Source organism: Aythya fuligula, chromosome 1 (genome assembly GCF_009819795.1).
Source record: "Aythya fuligula isolate bAytFul2 chromosome 1, bAytFul2.pri, whole genome shotgun sequence".
Taxonomy (NCBI): domain Eukaryota; kingdom Metazoa; phylum Chordata; class Aves; order Anseriformes; family Anatidae; genus Aythya; species Aythya fuligula.
This window is the reverse complement of record NC_045559.1, coordinates 151,193,069-151,213,301: the sequence shown is the minus strand read 5'-3', so window position 1 is coordinate 151,213,301 and position 20,233 is coordinate 151,193,069. Positions and strand designations below refer to the sequence as shown.

The following is a 20,233-nucleotide window of genomic DNA, read 5'->3' as shown; positions in this document are numbered from 1 at the left end:
TTTCACTAATACCAGTGACATTATAGCTCAGGGAATGAACTAAAACTTCTTCTTTCTGTTTGTTCTTCATACTGTGTGTATTGGTACACTAGCATTTTGGATGCATTCCTGAACCCTCAGTGCCTCCTAAAGCGCCATTAGCCTTCCGCCCTCAGGCAGTGACATGGCTTGGCTTAACCTTCATGTTGCTAGTGGTGTCCCCTCCCACACTGATCCTAGTTTAAAGCTCTCTCAATCAGTGTTGCCAGGTTATGAGCCAATGAATGTTTCTTCTATCAAGATGGGAGAATCCTGTTAGGCTCCAGCAGATCTCTCTCAAAGACTCCTCCTTAAGTATAAAAGCCAAAACTTTGGTGGAGGCACCAGTCTTAGAGCCAGGCATTGATGACCTGGGCTTCCTTGTTTCTTCCCACATCTCTCCCCGCTATTGATAGGATTGAGGTAAAAGACTACCCGTGCACTTAAATCTTATAGCCATCTTCCCAGGATCCTGAATTCCCTTTTGATTTTAGGCTTGTTACAATATTGTAGGTACTTCAATGATGAGCGGGAGTGGGTAATAAGTTGAAGGCTGTACTAAGCTCATAAACCTACTGTTAACATTAACTGATCCTAGCCCCATGTAGGCAACATGAAGTTCAGTACAGGGTACAACAAGGCAGGGGTAGGAGTCTGGGAGTCTAGAAATTTTCTCTATCACTTCTTGGTTGTGAGGAAACTGAAGGCTCTCTTGCTTTCAGTCTGCTTGTAACACTTGCACATATAATAAGTCTGTGGGTATCATGACTTCAAACGGTCTGCTGCAAACTTTAGAAAGGATTTCACTTGAGGGCCCTATCCTCTCTGAAGATCAGATTTTCATTTTGAGGAAAGATTGTGATGGATCTTTAAACAAAGGTACTTACTAGCTTGTAGGGTTAGGATCAGAGGTCACTAAATAGGAACTAAAGGTCCTAATTTTTACTCCATAAATTTATAAATAGAAATTAGTTTTTCTAGTTAATAGCTGCAGCTGCAAACAGCTTTTGTTGGAAATTGACACTGAATTATCTTCTAACAATTATTTTCTGAGGAATTTGGAGTTTTGTGCCCTCCCCTTTGTAAAATTATCAATTTTATTATCCTCCCAAAGCAGTGCATTTAGTCTGTCAGAGTGCTCTGCAAAAGTGGGAATGTATGGGATTAGCCTCCTAGACCATATGTGGTCTGTACAGGAGAGGTATGGGCTGTGGAACTGTTCAGGTAAAGGGAAGGAGTGAGACTGGATGAGTGAAAAACAGTGGTTCCTAAAAACATTTTTTTAACCACAGGTTTTTATGCCAGCTGCATGTATAAACATTTATGTAAAATACTGTGATTAGATCAATTTTATTTTAAATTTGGAGTTGAGCTGAAGCAATGGATTATTGTTTTTTGTTTAAACTCAGAGAATATTTGAATATTTTTGGTTGCTTAGCTTGCCAGTCATATTTTTAGAAATATTCAGTTGTACTAATGATTATAAAACATCTGTTTTTAACTATGTCCTTTCTAATTCTAGCCTCAACAAGAGAAGACTATTTTCTTTTACTGCTTCCTGATATTGCAAACTGAAATATTACATAATGATGGCAGTCTTTTATTAGTGTCTGTCTGCCTCCAAAAAAGTGGTTGTTTTAATTAAAGCAGTGATGCTGATCTTGGAGCTGGAGGCAAAAAGTTGGCATGGACTATCCCACTTCAGAAAACCACAAGAAAGCATGTGGCAAGATCAATAAATGCTTTTGTATGGCTTATACTTCAGTGTGAATAAATGTACTGTAGGATGAGAGGAAAACCTTTAAAGACATCCTGTTCTTCCCCTTATAGAATCATTTATGTTTGAAAGGACCTGGAGAAATTATCTCATCGAGCTTCTTGCTAAGAACTGGGTCAGCACTGAATTTGAAGTAGATTGCTTAGAGATTTGTCTAGTTGGGTCTTGCAGACTTCCAAGGCGTGAGTTTTCACAGCCTCTCCAAAGAGCCTGCCATGTTGATTGGTTCTTTGCAGCCGTTTTTCCATTATATCCAGTTGGAAACTCCCCCTTTCAGTTCATGATCACTGTCTCTTTTCTCCTGTGTACCTCAATAAAGAGCACAGCTTCTTTGTCTTGATAAATTCCTCTTTAACTACTGGGAGGCTGCTGTTAGGTTCCCCCGAAGCCCTGTTGTTGTCATCCAGGTCAAAACATGCCTCATCCAGTGAGCCTGTCCTAGTGTGCTCCAACCATTGTACTGGCTCTCCATTGACCTCAACTCAGCATATTGAAATTATTTTAGTACTAAGAGCTCCAAAACTGGATGCAGTACTTCAAATGTGACATGTGCTGAATAAAAGGGAGTAATTAGAGAATAGTTTGCTCTACTGGCTATGTGATGGGGGATTAGTCTGTGCAGGGCCCTGCATTTTGTTTTTGTGGAACTTCTAAACATACCTGTAACCTCACTCCTATAAGCCTGTCTAGATCTCTCTGAAATGCAGCCTTGCCCTTGAGTATGTTGATGCCCTTAGTTTAGTATTCTCCATGCATTGGTGGTGGTGCATCCCAGGTCAAACTGGTTCCAAAGTAAATTCTTGGGAAAATTCCCTTGTATTGGATTCCAAGTAGATATGAGCCCACTAACTTTGAGCCTAAGGATCTAGCCAGTTTTTCACCTTAGTTGTGCACATATGTAGACCGTAATGTCCTGCCTTGGAAGCGATGGTACTGTGACAGATCACCAAGGCCTGGCTAAAACTGAAGCAGATACCCACTGTTCTCCTGTAATTAGCAGATATAGTCATAAAAGATGGTAAATCCAATCAGTTCTGGATCCCTTTCTTTTGTCTTTTAGTAAAGCTTGCAAAATGACTTTTCCAAGGAATTAAAGTAAGGTGGACTGGATAGTAGTTCTGATTCTTTCACGCTCTTCTCAAAGATGGGTGCAGTGTTTGTTTTTCTCCAGGTATCTGGGTTCTCTCCTGATCTTCAAAGCCTTTTGGAGTTGACAGAGCAGCCTCCCAATGACATATGCTACCTATCTTACGTTTGGTCTTATGGTCTTGTATGGGTCAGTTTCTCAAGAGATTCTTGATTCCATCCTCTTCCATTTCATTACCAGTAATTTTTCTTCTTGAGTCCATTTGTGTTGAAGCTGTCCCCAACATCCATCAGAAATGTCTATTTGCTTGTGGTCTTCTGTGTTGCTCTTCCAGCACATGTCAGGGAAGTTAGTTTCCTATAAATAAAATCATAATAACAGAGAACGTATTGGAGACTTTGTTGTGTGAAGGCTTTGTCCACTTTCTTAGCTCGAGCACAAACTTGCACTGCAGAATTCTTCTTACTGGCCAACTCCTTGATCCAAATGATCCAAACCCTCTAGCTCTCATCCTCTTCCCTTCCATTTCCTAAGAGATCGCTGTATTTGATCTGCCCTTTCACAAAAAGGGCAGCCCTATTCTTTTGCCCCTCCTGAAGATTGGATAGCTGTTCATTGCAACAGGACAGGTGTATGACCTGTTTCACATGGTTATTTTAAGTATGTCCCAAGTTCCCTTCCACTTCCATTCTGAAAACTGTACAGTAAGTTGTTTGCAAGCAGTTATGTACCATAGGAATAATCTTTCTGCCAGGAAAAATAAAGTCAATGAATATAATACCTTATCTTTACTTGTTTGAGTAATTATGTATGTAAAAGAAAAGAAAACAGAGGGAAGTATTTGGAATGTGTGCAGTGTAAAACAATTCTACTTTAACATGAGGAAAAAGTAGTAGTACAGCTGCATGTGCTATGAAGTGAATTATTGCATCTTCAGGTTATGTGTTCAGTCACTGAATTTGCAAAATATGCAATACTGGATCTGCAGTTTTTTCATCCAGTTGAACTACAACTAACGCCTGGCATTCATTCTTTAGTGTTAAGAGGGCTGTATACTTTAAAGAGTAGTGAGCTTCACTTTTACTTCTATATAACGTGTTTATTTTTGTTTACACTCGATTACTGTGTTGCTTCCAAAGAAGAAAATGACAGCAAAGTTATACAAATAATTTTTGTAAATGTCCAGACTTTTTAAACAACTTGAAATCCTTTGCACTTGTTTTCTACGTGATTGAAGAAAATCAAGACATTTTTTAAAAAAATCAATGATAAATCAAATCAAATGATAAAACTTGTTTTTTGGATGTGTGTTGCTTGAAAACTGAAAGTAACTTTAATGAATAAATGTTTCTTCTCCTTGTATGATTCAGAGTTTATCTTTCAAATTAAAGATTGTTCTTTTTGTTTTGGTTATTTAAGGGAAGGTTTCAGGTTTTCGTCTCAAGAAGCTGCTTCAAGTTTTGGTGATGATCGCTTACTGATAGAAAAGTTCATTGATAACCCTCGCCACATAGAAATCCAGGTTTGTACTCTTATTATTACTTAGTTAAAAAGGTTCAAACTACTAAACCAATCAAAGTTCACGAAGTGGGCGTTACAAGCAAGAAGGAAGATGGTGTGGCTGTGTAGAGTGCCTATGTGTTGCATTCCAGGTTACTCCTTTAGCAGAGCTCTCTAGGGTACCATCACATCTGTTATGATAAAAACCTTGAGTATAGTATTTCCTTAGATTCCTTAAGCTTGGTATGTATAAACAGGTGAATGAAACATCTCAAAACGTAATTGTTGCTCTTCTCTGAGGATGGGATAAGATGTCTTTCTGTTTATGACTCAGTCTTAAAAATCATCCTATTCCAACTTTCCTTCTATGTTTTAGCTATAAGTAAAATAGTGTTGGGAAGTTCTTTGGAATAGAGGGTCCTGAACCATCATCAAAACTGAGCTGTTCATTTACCTTGATGTATGTAAAGATGTAGTCTCATTGTTCGCTGTGTGAAAATAGGAGAGACTTGTGGACAGCTGTGTAGCAAAATATTTCAATCTTTGGGCTTGTTTTGCTCAAGTGAACTGACATAGAACTGTTCTGGTGAGTACAGTCAGTATCACAGGCAAGTTTTACTGAGTCCTTTTGTAAGAGTCTCTTCCAAACTTAAAATATTGAAGTAAAACCTGTATCTTGGTTATAGAACAGCATCAAATAAAAAATTGCAGAAATATATCAAACAGTTTTACTAATGTGATTTTTCTGTTTTCCAAAATGATTTCCTTTAGGCCCTCAACTAAGACTAAGAAAACCACAACCCTTCATTTCTTTCTCACCAATGATTAAACCCAGAATTTGTGTGTCCTAAAATAATAGTAAAATATTTATGTTTAGAACTGCAACTTTAAAATAATAGTCTTCATGCTAAGAGATAGGTGGTTGGTTTAATACTAATGATACCAAACATTTGTCGTGACATCAGGTCAAACAACTGCAATATAAGTAGACTTCTCAAAGCATACAGATTAGGAACAAATAATTCAATATAATTTTTCTAATTAAACCATTTAAAAATTGCAGTGATCTTTAGATTTATTTTTTTAATTTAGAGGTGATTTTCTTGAGCAGCCTTTTTTTTTTTTTCTTATGAAAGACAAGTTCAGTGATTGTGTTGCATTTTATTTTAGAGGAGAAGAGAAATGTGTTTATAAGTAACTAACATATAGTTTAAGAGACTGTAGTGTCCTTCCACCCTTAGTCTAGTACTTGATAGGCTTGATTAAGTGTTAGGGAATATTGTTTCAAACACTAGGCTAAAAAAGGCCTATGTTCTTGTGTTTTCCTGTGTCTTGGACCATTGCTCAAACTGCATGGCTATCATGCACAGTGCAGCCTTCCTGTTTTTATTCTCTACCCTTTCTTTAGCAGGAAGACGATGAACCATACTCAATTAATTGAAAAAAAATGATTGTAGGCATCTGTCCTGAGGGCTGAAGTTTGAACTCTGGATCCTGATTCCAGTGCTTGAGCACAGCAGAGGATGTAGGAGTTCAAGCGCTATTATGCTTAACATTTTTCTTGCAAGTTGTAGGTGGTTTTGTCTGTATTTTGGTTTTGTATCTGATGTCTAATGCTGTCTGTGAACTCAGCAGGATGTGTGTCCCATTTTGGGCATGATTGTTCAAAATCAGATATATTCTCCCTACCTTCTGGATTATGAAAATTTTTATCTTTTATTGGATCTAGCATTGAGCCAGATCTGCTAATGCGAAACAAGACTTGTTTTTGTTGGACAGATTCTTTAACAAAATTACGATCTTAAAATTTGGGATGTATTTGATCTTATGTAGGCAATTAAATTGTGTTTGTCAATAGGCTTAAAATAGTCTATCTTGACAAGAAATTCATAAGCAGTATTTCAGTTTTCTGCAAAACAAATTTTACTTATTCTTGTCCAAAACATAAACTCGAAGTTGTAGTTTATTTTTTTTTACAGTGAGAGCTTCATTTTTTTTGACAGTAGCTCAATAACTGGATGAAACAACAAATTTGATAGTGTAGGATGATTTGTGGGAGAGAAATATTCAACATTTTTTTACCCTGTTAGATACATGCCCACTCAAACTTGATAGACTTCCTTTTTTTTCCCCTATTTCAATTTAGAACTTGTCTACGTGCAGGATAACTTACAGCATATGTGAAATGAAGAAACAATCTGTAAAAATGAAATTTAAACCTCAACCTATTCTCTTCTGAAGGCCAAGGGAAGACGTATCGTAAACATTTAGTTTCAGCACTAACCTTCATTACAAAAGAGCTCAGATCACTAGACATTCTTATACTTTCTTGATAGGACCGATAATTTTTGGATACCTGCATCTTTTTTTTTTTTTTTTTTTTTTTTTTTTTAAATACATGGCTCATCGTACCTTAAGGCTCACTGTACCTTCATATTCTGTTTCTCTTGGTCCTTGCAGACTTGGGTTAAAATTGCAGTATGCTATGTAAAAATCCAGTCAGGCTACCAGCTGCAGTGGAAGAAAAGTCTCTTCAGGAAGATGAAAATACATTTGGAATTAATTTAGAGACTGAAATTTGGCTTATATTTATTTTTGAGATCGGGCTACAAGGCACTGTTCAAAATGCAGTAGAACTGAAACAAGTATGCTAATGTGCTCTAAAGTTTTCTTGAATAAAAGTGTTTTAAAGTGTGTGCTTTGGCTTGGGATTCTTTTTGTTGTCTTAAAGTTAACCTTTTGTTCTAATCTAAGTTTAAGACACCTCTTAGGTCAGTGGAAAGAGGTATGTACTTCCTCAGAGACAGTCCCACTGCCCTAGAGAATTTGGGATGCTTCATTTTCTGAAAGTGCCCTTTCTTTCTGCATTGTTTAGAGAGAGCTTCAACACTTTCCTACAGACTCTCTGATGACTTAAGTTAGATAAGATTTGATTGTTACATAATTTCATCAGCTGGGGCCGCATTTTGCATTCTGTCTTGGTTCCTTTAGTTTTAAAAAGACTATTACCTTAAAATTAGCATCGTAATTAAGAACAACCAAATATTTTTTGCCTAGATTAAACAATATAGCTATGCCATTTATAATTAATGCCACATAAATTTTTATTATGAGTGTACAATAAGTGTTGTTTTCCTTACACAAACACTTTGATGGTACCTTGTAACAATATCATGGTGTATCATTTTAACTTCATGTTCTAATCAGCTTTAGGACATTGGCCTTGATTCATTTTCAAGCTACTAAATATACAAACAATTTGAGACCAGATGCCAAATATTTATTACGTTAGCAGTAACTTTTAAACAGAACTTTTTTTTAACATTCTCATATAGCTCCAAAGGATTGGTGCTTGAAATTGTTAAATAAGGGGTTTCCTGCGTCTAGCTATAAAACAATCACTTTGTAAAACATGAGAAAAGACTAAAACAATTAACAGGAAAAAAGAGTCCAAATAGACTTTATGCTTGAACTGATTTGAAGTCTTGTTCTCCTGAAATATCTGACATAAAGGATTTGAGTTTAAAGAGTACTTGTAATATCTAATTATTAATTGGCTAAATAGCAGACCTACAACTGGAAATTTAGCTGAATCATATAGAAGCAGTTGTGATAAATTATATTTAATTATTTTAGTGTATAGATGTGCATAACATATACTCGTGTTCTAATTGTCCCACAAAGCAGAATATTCTTGTTTATGAATATTAAGATATTTAGCAAAATGCCTTAGCTGTGACCTGCATTTTTAGTGAGACATATACTTCACCTCAGAGATTGATTTAAGTGTTCTGTAAATGTCTTCTGAAATATAATTGATTTATGGAATAAGTATCTTTTGTTTCAGATAATATAAGCAATGAACCCAAAATGGAGTTAAAAGCCTAACTAACTAGTTGTTACGTATTAGTCTGTTCATAATTATATCTTCATAGTAAATAAACACATCTATCTCTTTTTGGGCCATATTGCCTGTGAATGCAATAATACAAATTTTTAAGATACACGTTGCAGAAATCAAGAAGAATGCAAGAAAAGTCCTGGAAAAAAAATAATAAAAATAATAATAATAATAAAAAAAAACTACAAGATGGCCTGAAAAATATTTTATTATTCCCTTTGGGGAGGGAGAGAAGAAACACAGAAACTTATTTTTGTTGAAATATTCCAGGATAATATTTTCTAGTTTGCCTGTTTTGTGAAGTTGTATTCTGTGGGAAGTTGTAGGCTTCGTAATGAAGCAGAACTGCTCACCAGGAATCGTCCTATTTACAGGACAGTGATTTTCCAGCCACGTACCCATACATGCACTGTTTTAATTATAATAATTAAAAAATTCATCTCCCAAATGAGTTTCTGTAGAACTCCATGGTGTTTAGTTCTGGATTGGGTGATTTAGGACTGACTGGAGTGGGAAGTTGCTTTAGATGCTGTTAGGTTTTCTTTCTCTTTGTGTAGGGGAGCCTGTTACGGAATCTAGCAGTACTGGAGTACTCTGATGCTGCCTGTTGCTAAACCTTCTGTGGGGCGGGGAAGAGAGTTTTGGGACAAGCTGTAGTTTTGGAAATTCCTTGGTGTCATTCTTGTAGAGCCCTTTTTAAAGGATCTTTCCTCTAGGAAGTTCCATAAACTTATGGGAGCTCAACAAAACTTGTGAGGAAAAGACAAGTCCAATCCCTCAGAGTGCAGAGCACTCTGGGTCTGATGCTGCACAGCGCACGAATCATCTTCATGAGATCAGCGCCTCATTTCCAGTTGCATCTACCCAGATTATTCACGCATCAGGAAACATTGGTGTCATAGATGCAGGAATTCATCTTGCTTAGTGCCGTGCTCTCTCTGTGGTGCTAAAAGGAATAATAAATAATACAGGGTCTTTGTCACAAATGTAAGCAGATATGGTTGAGTTCACACAGTTTGAGGACGATTGTTTCCATTTTTTTTACCTTGTCTGTTTTCAGTGTAGAACTGCACTGTTAAAGAATGAAGCATGAATATTGGCACAGGTTCCCGCAGATCAGAGCAGGAAGATAGATGGAAGAAAATGGATTATAGGGAAAAATTTATAAGGAAGAAGGGAGCAGGTGTGGTCTGCAAGGAAAGAAATTGTTCCAAGAATAAGTACATAGGGTATAACATCACAAGATTGGAAGAAGTCTACTTGAATCCTCAAATCCAGTCTCCTGCTATTGCAAATAACTGCACTGTACAGAAGAATTCATAAAGTTCCTTTTCTTACTTTTTCTTACAGTTTGAACTTGCGGAATCAGTTCTGCTACACTTAACTTGTGTTTTTCCTAACATGTAATTTAGGTAGTTGGATCTAGATGTTTGTATGTTTAACTCTTTTGTGGTCTGAAGCTGCAGCCAAGAACTGTAGTTGACTCCTGAATTTTGAGAAAATCCTTGGAAATCCTACTACCTTAATTTCCATTGCAAGTTTCTTCCTCGTTAAGCACGGGATGCTCAGCCTACTAAGAAGAACCCTTTAGCTGTTGTTTCTGAAAGCTTTTGTCTGTAACTCATGAGCTAAATTTGACATGCCTGGAGATCTTACTTTCCTTTGTTGACAAGAAATAATGCTTAACAACACACTTCTTGGTATTTCATTATGCAGTACAATTTTAGAGGCTTGAAAATATATATATATATTTTTCTTGTTTCAGTCTTATGATTTCTTTTCCCTTCTGAACTTCTTGGGGGCTTCTCACAAGAAGTGAGTGCTCTTTTCCATATACAGACTGTAGAGAGGCATTAAAATAATTCTGTTTAGAATTTGAAGTAGCATTCAACTAATATTTCATATATAATTAATTTTCTATACTAGCATTTTTTCTCCAATTTTAATTTCTAGATTGGAAAAAAATAAGAGTAATTGAGTGCTATTGAATAGCAGTATAATGTCAAAAGGTGGTTTGTATGCACATGTTGGTTAATAGCAGCATGTCATTGTTTCAGGTGTTGGCAGATAAGCATGGCAATGCCTTGTGGTTGAATGAAAGAGAGTGCTCTATTCAAAGAAGAAACCAAAAAGTTGTGGAGGAAGCACCAAGGTATGTATACCGCACTCCATACAGCTTCATAGTTACTGAAAACATTTTCAGAAAGCTCCTGATTTTATTATACAATTACAAGTCAAGTTATTCTTTTAAAAAATTCCAAGAAAATAAATGGTATGTTTTAGTATGTTACAGTCATTTGAATGTAATGCAGCTTCAATGTACTTTAGAGAGTGGTTTGACCTTGCTTCATTAAGTCATTCTGTAAGAAGAAAAATGGTGGTTTATTAGAAATACTTTCTTTCATGATCTTGTATAAAATAGAAGTGGATCTTACCAATCAAATATGTGGAGTATATGAGATGGCTTGCTTATTACATCTGAGATAGTTTTCTTTTACGTTGCTATTCAGCTTTTGGATTTAAGAGTCAAATAAAAAATGAAGTATCTTTAGGAATGGTTAACTGGACATTTGACCATTATAGTAATTTTTAGATGGCCTGATAATGCAGTTTATTTCTATTTTGAATTGAATATTAAGTTCTAAATACTCTGCACCACTTTTAGTGCCTCTCATGGGAGTGAGCTATGGGTGTAGGTGTCCAGTAATGCTTAAACAGCTCCTGTTGCTTCCTGTAGTGCCTGTGGATTTCTCGGAAGCATTATGCCTAGGAATCAGACTGTGTTTTTGTTTGGGCAATGTGTAGGCTTCATGTCACAATGTCATACCTGTGTGTATATATGTATAACCAAGCACTTGAGAGGAGAGTCTTTTTCTGCCCCAGTACTTATAGGCTGCTGCCTGCCACTACTGCCTGCTCATACTCCATGCCTGTGTCGAATTAAAAGGAGTGATACGTCTTTGTCACCAGCCAACTGTGATTAGAGTCTTTCTTTCATCAGAAATATCAGCCTTTTAACTTACTTGGGCTTCTCTGTTGGAGTTGCCAGTAAGTTTTTTCATCCCTTCCTATAACTCTACAAAAGAGCGGGGGCAAGCCAATAGCTTCCAAAAGTTGGCCTGAAAATTCTTCTTTCTCATTGCTGCTGAATGTTTTAGACTTTGCCAGACCCTTATTGAAAGCCTTATCTGACTTATAGCTGCTTGCAGTTGTCTGCAGAATCCATTTATTTACAAACAGTTCCAAGAGCATTGCAGGTAAGCAAGGCAGTAACTTCTGTCAGACGCTGTAGAGACCCTAAAGCCTTCAGTTAAATGTTCCAAATAATGACACAACTTTTCTTGTACAACTGGGTGGAGGAAGTATGCTGTCCTCACTAGTTTGTTTATTTTTTTCCCCTCCTATTTTGTATGTTAGCTGCTATTAAGAATGTGGAGCTAAGTCGAAGCCTTTTTTTTTTTTTTTTTTTCCCCCTGCATGATGCTGAGGAGATGGGAATGTTGTGGGCTAAGATGTTTATTTTTATTTTGTATGATGTAGGGCTTTTGACTCTGGCCTCTTCTCAGACCTCTTTTGATTCTCTTCCTGCCTATGGTGCCTTTTTCTGAATTGCCTAGCTCATTTTGACAGACAGATTGTTGGGGTCCGTTTAGCTTTGAAAATAATCTTTATGATTTTGCTAAACAAAGCTAAGTCTGCAGCTGTTGAACTTGCCCTAATGGGGTCATCTCATGTTCGAATCTGAGGTTTCCATAGGGAAGTTGTCTTGTTTTAAAAAACAAAATGACAACAAAATACTCATCTGTTGAGGAGAGAAAGCTCTTTAGTTCGCAACATGATGAGCTTACTGTATTCAAGGGATTCATGGTGGGTCAATCCCTTGTTCTCAGATGGGAGACCAACAAGCCTTGCTCTTTCTCTTTTACCGTAGTCAGTTGTCCTACGTTGTTCTGGGAAGCATGGGCAGTAAGAACATCACCGTTTTTTTAGTTAGTGCTGGTTGTAGGCTTCTCAGCACTTTTTGGGAGCTGGGCAAAACTTCTGGTGCCTTGCAACGGTTTTGTCTTAGCCTTTAGCCTCAAACATTTTGGGAAGAGGCTGTTGACTTATCATGTCACCACACAGGTTGAAATTTAAACAGATGAGCAACATTTAATTGTTGTTGTTCCTTAGTTCAGTTTTTGTTCCTGCTCTGCCCAAACTCTCTCTGTTCATTTTCAGAGAGAGATGCTACAAGGCAGTGTACTTTGGCAAGACAGAAAAAGACAACAGCCTAGCATTTTGTCTGGTAGAGCAATTAAGGGAGTCTTCACCATGTGGAGAAACAATGCTCATAAAGCTTATGAGAAAATCCACTGATCCCTTATAATCAATCTAAAATAAATTGATCAACAGAATGTAAATGTTCAAGAATCTTAGTTGACTTCCTGTTGTATAACTGGAGCTCAAAGGATCGTTCTTAACCTTCCATTTGATTAGAGCAGGTGTCCTTTCTGTTTCAGGACCTGATAAGCTTTTTATCTTTTGCCTCACTGCTTGGGTGAAGGAATGCCCAGCTATTCAGAAGCACGTGGCTATTTGTTTCTTTGATGTCCAAAGTTAGATTTTAACAATTTTTTCTATTCTTGCGTTCAGATTAGCTATTCACTCAGCTATCATTCCTTGAATATGTCAATGGCTTTCCTCCAAAGTATCTTGAATGGCATTATGGAGAAGTGCCATGTGAAGGCCCTTCCACTCACTGTGATCATCCACCACTGTGCTTTGCTGTGGTAGTCAAAGAGATCAAACGTTTGATCCCCCATGGACTGCCATTTAAGTATCATATCTCAAAGTGCTTAACAGTGGGACACTGACACTTAGACACTGGGTGTAACCTTCTCTCTACATTTTCAGGACTTTACTGTTCAAGTAATGGTGGAGCAGCACCCTGCCATTGTGTTCTCTACAGTCGTGTTAAGATCTGCATTATAATTCATGAGCAAATTCTCAAAATTTGCTAGCTGCCTGCTTATTCTCCTTGGTTGTCTCTACTTCTCTTTGGAGATTTGAGGTGATGCCACATCCTTTGGTTTGAATCTTAGCAGACAAGACCTTCAGAATGAAGTTACTGTGACACGCTCTCAACTGTTTCCCAAAATTTCCCTGAGTTTTATCTCAGGCAGGAAATAATTTTCTTAGTATGTTTTTTTTTTCTTCCTAGCCATATACGTTCAGAGTTGTGGTTGACTTAGCTATCATAGACATTAATTTTGCACTGTCTTTTTAAATTGAAGGATGCTCTTTCAATTTCAGTTCAAAGGACAGAAATGTTTTTTTATTTTATTTTTTCTGCCTGTGACAGAAAGATCTAAGAGACAGATTTCAAAAGGGAGGTTATTTTACCAGTAAGTGACTGCACTGGAATGCAAGTAAAACAGTTAAACTCTTCTTGTGACCTTTTTGGCATGCACCATTGTTAGCTTCTCTGAGGAATGTTTCTGTCCCTGGAAGGTGCACAGACAGCAACTTCTTTCACTTTATGTAAGCACTAAGCTTTCTCCATGAAGCCAAGTTACTTCAGGATCATATTCCAGATTAACTGCCAAGGTGCTATGTGAAGTCACCAACAAGTCGAATGAGTGTACATAGACAAGAACTTAGTGAAAAAGTATGTCATTGCTCTATACTGTATATACAAGTTCTCCTTAGAGTTGTGCTCCATACATGTGTGCCAGAACCACATTTCCTGTCACTCTGTCCAGAAAACCTTGAAGGATTCTGGGCCAAGGGAAGCTGTGAGCCTGTTCTGTTTGTGTCTCTGTACGTGATTCATAGGCTAGCACAATTTAGATGTGGGGGTAAAGCTGTTTTTCAAACATGCCTGTAGTGCGGTAGTATGCACTGAGATATCTCAAGGAACAGTTACTGTAGATAAGTAATTAGTTGGACATGCTGCTTGTTTAAAATATTTCCTAAGAGCGGGTAAGCTGACCTTGAAATATAGAAAATGCAGATACTGTTATCTCCCAGCATAGTCATATCTTCAGAAGAAGTGTAAAGTGAATTTTCATTGTTTGTATTGGGTGTATTTTTTTTGTCTAAGCTGAGCAATAAATTTCCACCAACAATGCAATTGTACTTTTCAAAATACTTGGCTTTATCTGAGTGAAGGTGATGAAGGTATTTTGGGAAACATTATCTGGTGAACTAGAGGTGGAGAGGTAGCATTTTGTCCATGTGGTCACCTCTCTGGATGTAGAAACAATAGAACAAAACAACTGGATTGTCTTTGATCAACTTTACAATCACTTGAAGAAGGTCTTGTGAGTGAAATGTCAGGTCTGATCTTATTTGTTCTTTTTGGTGCTTTTATCCTGTGAATCCTTTTTATTTTGCAGCCTTCATGCTGCCATTGGAGCTATTTGGTTGGAAGAATAACAGTGTATGTGTGAGGAAAAGAGTTGAAGTCAGGTTGAAAATGCTTCTTTTTCAAGGGTTGTCTAATTAGACTGGAGAAAGTTTATTTCATTTGTATAAGGTGAGTGGTTAAAGAACGGAGAAACAATGTATATGAAAGGTAAAGCAGCAGAGGGGAATAGGAAAACTTCAGTTAATTAACCTACCTGATTGCAGGGATATTCCAGTCATTTTAGAGCATAAAGCTTAACCACATGGCAGAGATCAAGTTTAGCAGTGTGACAGCTCTCTATTCCATTCTTTGGCTACAGCAGGAGGTGAACAGAGAGATCTCAGACATACATTTAACAAACATAGGGAGACACCACTGTAATAAAAGGGAGTAACTGTCTTTCATCCATATGAGAAGTAATAATGGTTATTCTAGAAATAGAATATGAAGGCAATATTGAAAAGGTTCTGTTCTTCATAAGCCACTCATTGACCTTTCATGATCAAAACCCTGAATTGAATTATAAGTTAATGTCTTTGTGTAATGTTATCTCCTTATTGAATCAAAATAAGAAATATTATGAAACTCTTTTATGTTACCAGCACCTATTTTTGATAGGTATGACGGTTTTGCCCTTTTTTTCCCCTTCTGATCTAGCGTAGGATCTGCTGATAGCATTCCTGTGATCTGTCTTGACTTCCTTTTCCTGTTGACCCAGTTGTTGCCAAGTAGGAATTTTTTTTTCTAAAATTCTGAAACTGCCTGTCTTACTGTCCAACTAAATCCACCCCTGTGACACTGGCTGAACTTAGGGTGCGAAGTAGCACTTTTCCCATGAAGGAAAGTTTTCCATTGTCTTATCAATTTACCTAGGTATCTCCTTGCTTTTTGTGTCACGTCAGACACAGTTTGTTGTGGCAGAAGTCTCTATCTCTTCCGTGACTTTCCAGTCTTAGTGAAAAACCTCAGAGGACGTACTAAAAGACAAGTACCCAGCAACAGCTTCTGTTTGAGTGCAGTCCTGGGCCCCAGGTAGAGTTTTGTGGACATTGATGGAGCTGCTTCAGATACGTGGAGGCTTCCTTTCCAAAATTGGGACCCACTTTTGAAGACACCTCAATCATAGAATATCCAAATTGGAAGGGACCTCCAAGGATTGTTGAGTCCAGCTTCTGGGTCCCCAAAGGACCACCCTGAAAAAAAAACTCAGACCCTATGTCTGAGAGAATTATCCAAATGCTTCTTGAACTCCAGCAGTCTTGGTGTTGTGACCACTGCCCTGGGGAGCTTGTTCCAGTGCCCGACCACCCTCTGGGTGGAGAAACCTTTTCCTGATACCCAGTCTGAACCTCCTGTGTTGCAGCTTCAAGCTGTTCCCTTGGGTCCTATTGCTGGTCACCAGAGAGCAGAGATCAGTGCCTGCTTCTCTGCTCCCCCTTGTGAGGAAGTTGTAGACCGCGATGAGTTCTGCCCTCAGTCTCCTGACTTCTGTCTTCTCCAGGAACAATCCAAGTGACTTCAGCTGCTCCTCATACATCTTCCTCTATAGACTCTTTACCATCTTTGTAACCTTCCTTTGGACACTCTCTAATTGTTTCATGTCTTTCTTTATATTGTGGCTTGCAAAACTGCACATAGTACTCAAGGTGAGGATGCACCAGCGCAGAGTAGAGTGGGACAATTCCTTCCCTCAACCAGATAGCAATGCCGTTCTTGGTGGACCCCAGGGTACAGTTGGCCCTCCAGGCTGCCGAGTCACACTGCTGGCTTGTGTTCAGCTTGCTGTTGATTAAAACTCCAGATCCTTCTCTGCAGGGCTGATCATCCCCCAGCCTGTACCTATAATCAGTGTTGCCTCTTCCTAGGTGCAGAATTCAGTACTTGCTCTTGTTAAACTTCATATTGCTGGTGATTGCCCAGCTCTCCGACCTGTCTACATCTCTCTGCAAAGCCACACCACCCTTGACGAAGTCAACAGCTCCACACAATTTGGTACCATCCACAAACTTTCTCAAAAAATTTTCAAGTCCTACATCCAAACCATTTATGAAAATGTTGAAGAGGCTTGGTCCTAAAATGGAGCCCTGGGGAACCTCACTAGTGACAGGTTGCCAGCTTGATGTAATGCCATTTACAAGAACCCAAATATATAACAATTTGGTATGAGCAATACATAACATTTGGTATTGTGGCCTTTTCATTTTAAACAGTAACTTAGAATAAACAGTAACTTAGAGGTAAGGTAGAAGTGACTTCCCATTCCTTTACAAAAGTGTTTTCTAGATGAGAGCTGAGTTACATGCCCAATGTAAATCACCACAGAAATATGATAGGCATATTGATAAGTTCCTGTGAAATGAACTGCTACATTCTGTCTCTTGTTGAAGGTCAGTGCATCGGAGTGAAGGGCAGCCAGTTCCAGAGCTTTGATGGAAAGCCACAGAAATTTCTGTAGCTGTAAATTTACAAACTGTGCAGGTTCATCTAAATCCAAATTTGCAGTATAGAGGAGAGGAATGAGCAGAGTGTGTATCCTCCTAAGTCTTTCAATGCATTTGACCAGTGAAAGTGGTGTATTGAGCTCCTAGAGAAGGGTTGCAATTTGGACAGTATTCCCAGGTGATCCCCAGGATGGTAGCAGAGCTGGTCTTTGCGTGCCTGTGGGTGGTGTCCATACTTTGTGGAAAGGAATGAATTGCAATTAACAGATGTGGATAACTAGTCTTCAGTTTACAGGTAAACCTGAGAGAGGAGATACAGCATGAGGAGGTTTGTCCTGGCATCAGTGATTGGGTTTTTGCTAACGTAACAAATACATAATTTTTCTTTGCTGCAATTTTGCTATCAGTGGAAGCTCAAATAAATACTTCATGAACTTCCAGAATTTATCAATTACAAAGAATATCACTAAAACAGACATGCTGTTTTAATTTTGAGTCAGAAAACAAATTTTCCTTAGACCTCTTGACATGTATTTTGGCAGTAATGTTTCTATTGGATGGTATCTTTTCTTAACAGCTTCATTGTGGCTCTTTATTTGTTAGTTACTATTTTTTGAAAATAGGTATGCCTTCTAAAATGTCATGGATTTGTATGTATTTATTTTCATTTAACTTGAATTTTTATAGATTTTAGTATTCTAAAAAAGTTCTGTTATGTTTTAGAGAATACTGTTATTCATCATGAATTTCTTGTACTTTAGTGGTAACTGTGAAGTATGCAGTGTATCTATTTAGGTGCAATATAAAGGTAACTTTTGACTGTTTTGACATGTTATCATAACTTAAATAATGGTACTGTCTTCTGGTGGTAGTTTAAGCAGAAAAATAAATAATACATTTTTTTTTTAATTGAAGAGAGGCATTGTTTCTGTATTGTAGCACTTTTCTAGACCCTGAAACTCGAAGAGCAATGGGAGAACAAGCAGTAGCTCTTGCCAAAGCAGTAAAATATTCCTCTGCTGGAACAGTAGAATTCCTTGTGGACTCCAGTAAGAATTTCTACTTCTTGGAAATGAATACTAGACTTCAGGTAAGAAAAACAGCTCTTCAGATTCAGAAAAAGTGTTATTTAAAAAAACAGAACATAACCTCCTTCCATACTTAGGGGTCTGCTCCTGCAAAGACTTGCACATAACTAACTTGACGGATGTGAACACTTCCAACTGAACTTAAAAGATCTACTCACTTAAGTAAGCCTGTGTATACAAGACTTTGCAGCCCTGAGCTCTTGTAGAGCACTCAAGTAAGCATTCAGAGGTTTTTTTACTCTTTGTTACACTTGACCTAAAGACCTTTCAAGAGGTCACTGTTAAGTGCCACTGTGAGCACACAGTAAGTGACTAGCCACTGTGCTCTGATGCTTTTCCCCACTGGTTCCCCACTCAAGTTTCTTTTCTATTTTTTATACTTTTATGATTGCTTGCTGGGTATCTCTAGGACTGTGATTAAAACTGTGTGTGTATATCAGAAATAAAAACACTGGCAATGTGCATGTGATTGAAATGGTGAATGGAATGTAACTTTGTAAAAAGAGTGCTGATGTGGTGTAGGACTTTTGTACCAGCTCATGGAATCAGTAGTAGATGTGAATCCCACATGGGTGGGCAGACAGTTTCATGGACTCCTCTCTCCTTTATTTGACTGTAGTAATGCATTTCTGGTCATGATCTAAGAAAGTAGGCAAACAACTTGGAAGTCTGGATGTCACTCTCTGAAACAGCAAGAAAGTCCAATTTGCAAGCAAGTGAACACAGTCTTTATCTTCCTTCTCTCACTTTGTCAAATTATGCCAGATGTACTGAAATTTAGAATCAAGCAATAGAGCAATTAGCTTATTTTTCTTTCTTAGCTACATTTCATTAGGGCTGTGTCCTGTCTGCTGCTTGTACCTGTGGGCAATAATAGAGAGAGCACAAAGAGATGCTTGTGATTCTGACATCTTTGGATGACTTTGTAAAATGGCTGGGCAAACGTATATTTGGGTAAATAAACAAGAGGGGATTGCGGCCCCAAGGAGTACGGGTTTTAAAAACAGCCTGTTGTAGAGAGGGAAGACTGCTGGTAAAATTTGCCTTGCCTTGCAGTGCAGCAGTGTTTTCAGAATTACTCATGACAGTTGTATTTTACTTACACTGTGGTGGTTTTACTCAGCTGGGCAGCTGAACTCCACCACAACCTCTGTCTTACTCACACACTTCAAAGGGAAAGGAGGAGAAAATGCAATGAAAAAGGCTCAAGGGTTGAGATAAGGATGGGGAGATCGCTTAATTATCATCATGGGCACAACAGACTCAACATAGGGAGATTAGTAAAATCCATACCCTTGCTATGTAAACCCAATATAGTACTTTTGCTAGCAGTTTATTTGCCTGATTGTTAATTGCTTTGTATAGCTCATTAAAACATTATGAAAAATTTATCATAACACATTTTTTATGCTTTTCCCAAACTTGTAGCTTTTGAGAGAAAAATTTTCAAAGGCTCTCCACACTCTTGTGTACATAGAAGAAAATATTTGATTTTCTGTTTAACCCACCTGGAGTCCCAAACCATTTCCTTGCTATAATACATCATTGGCCATCAATTCCTAAATGGAAACAGTGGTGAAAGATCCTTGAAGTTGATTTGATTTTAATTTTTTTTTTTTTAAAGATGTTATCTTAGCTGTTTTGTGTTGTCTCTCCCCCGCCTGCCTTAATGCATGGTGGTAAGAATGTTCCAAGTCCCAAGCCTCAAACTTGCTTAATTGTAGAGGTCTCCACACACACAGTAAGAAAGCTTTCAGAATTCCATCTTTCAGGACTTTAAAGACTCCTTTTGCTATATAGCCTAAGCACTTTGACAATCCCCTATAATAGCAGACTCATTCTTCCCAACTCTTAAAGAAATTTACTAATCTTAAATTACAGTACTTGTGTAGATATTCTTTAATTCTTCTATCCTGACCGTGTATCGTCTCTAATTAGCATTTCAGCTTGAGGCTGCAGAGCAGTAATTTTCTCTGATTCTTCCCCAGGCTTACCCAATTGATCTGTCACTTCTCCCAGGTCTCAAGCTT

At 37.8% G+C, this 20,233-nt stretch overlaps 1 protein-coding gene across 1 annotated transcript in view; it reads left to right on the top strand.

Annotated features, from left to right (window-relative positions):
* The window catches only part of PCCA (propionyl-CoA carboxylase subunit alpha), a 277,064-nt gene that overhangs the window by 86,406 nt on the left and 170,425 nt on the right, over positions 1 to 20,233 (top strand). Inside the window, exons 11-13 of the mRNA XM_032202998.1 lie at positions 4,302 to 4,404; positions 10,341 to 10,435; positions 18,055 to 18,205. Coding sequence (XP_032058889.1) covers positions 4,302 to 4,404; positions 10,341 to 10,435; positions 18,055 to 18,205 — 349 coding nt within the window. The remainder of the gene's footprint in view (positions 1 to 4,301; positions 4,405 to 10,340; positions 10,436 to 18,054; positions 18,206 to 20,233) is intronic.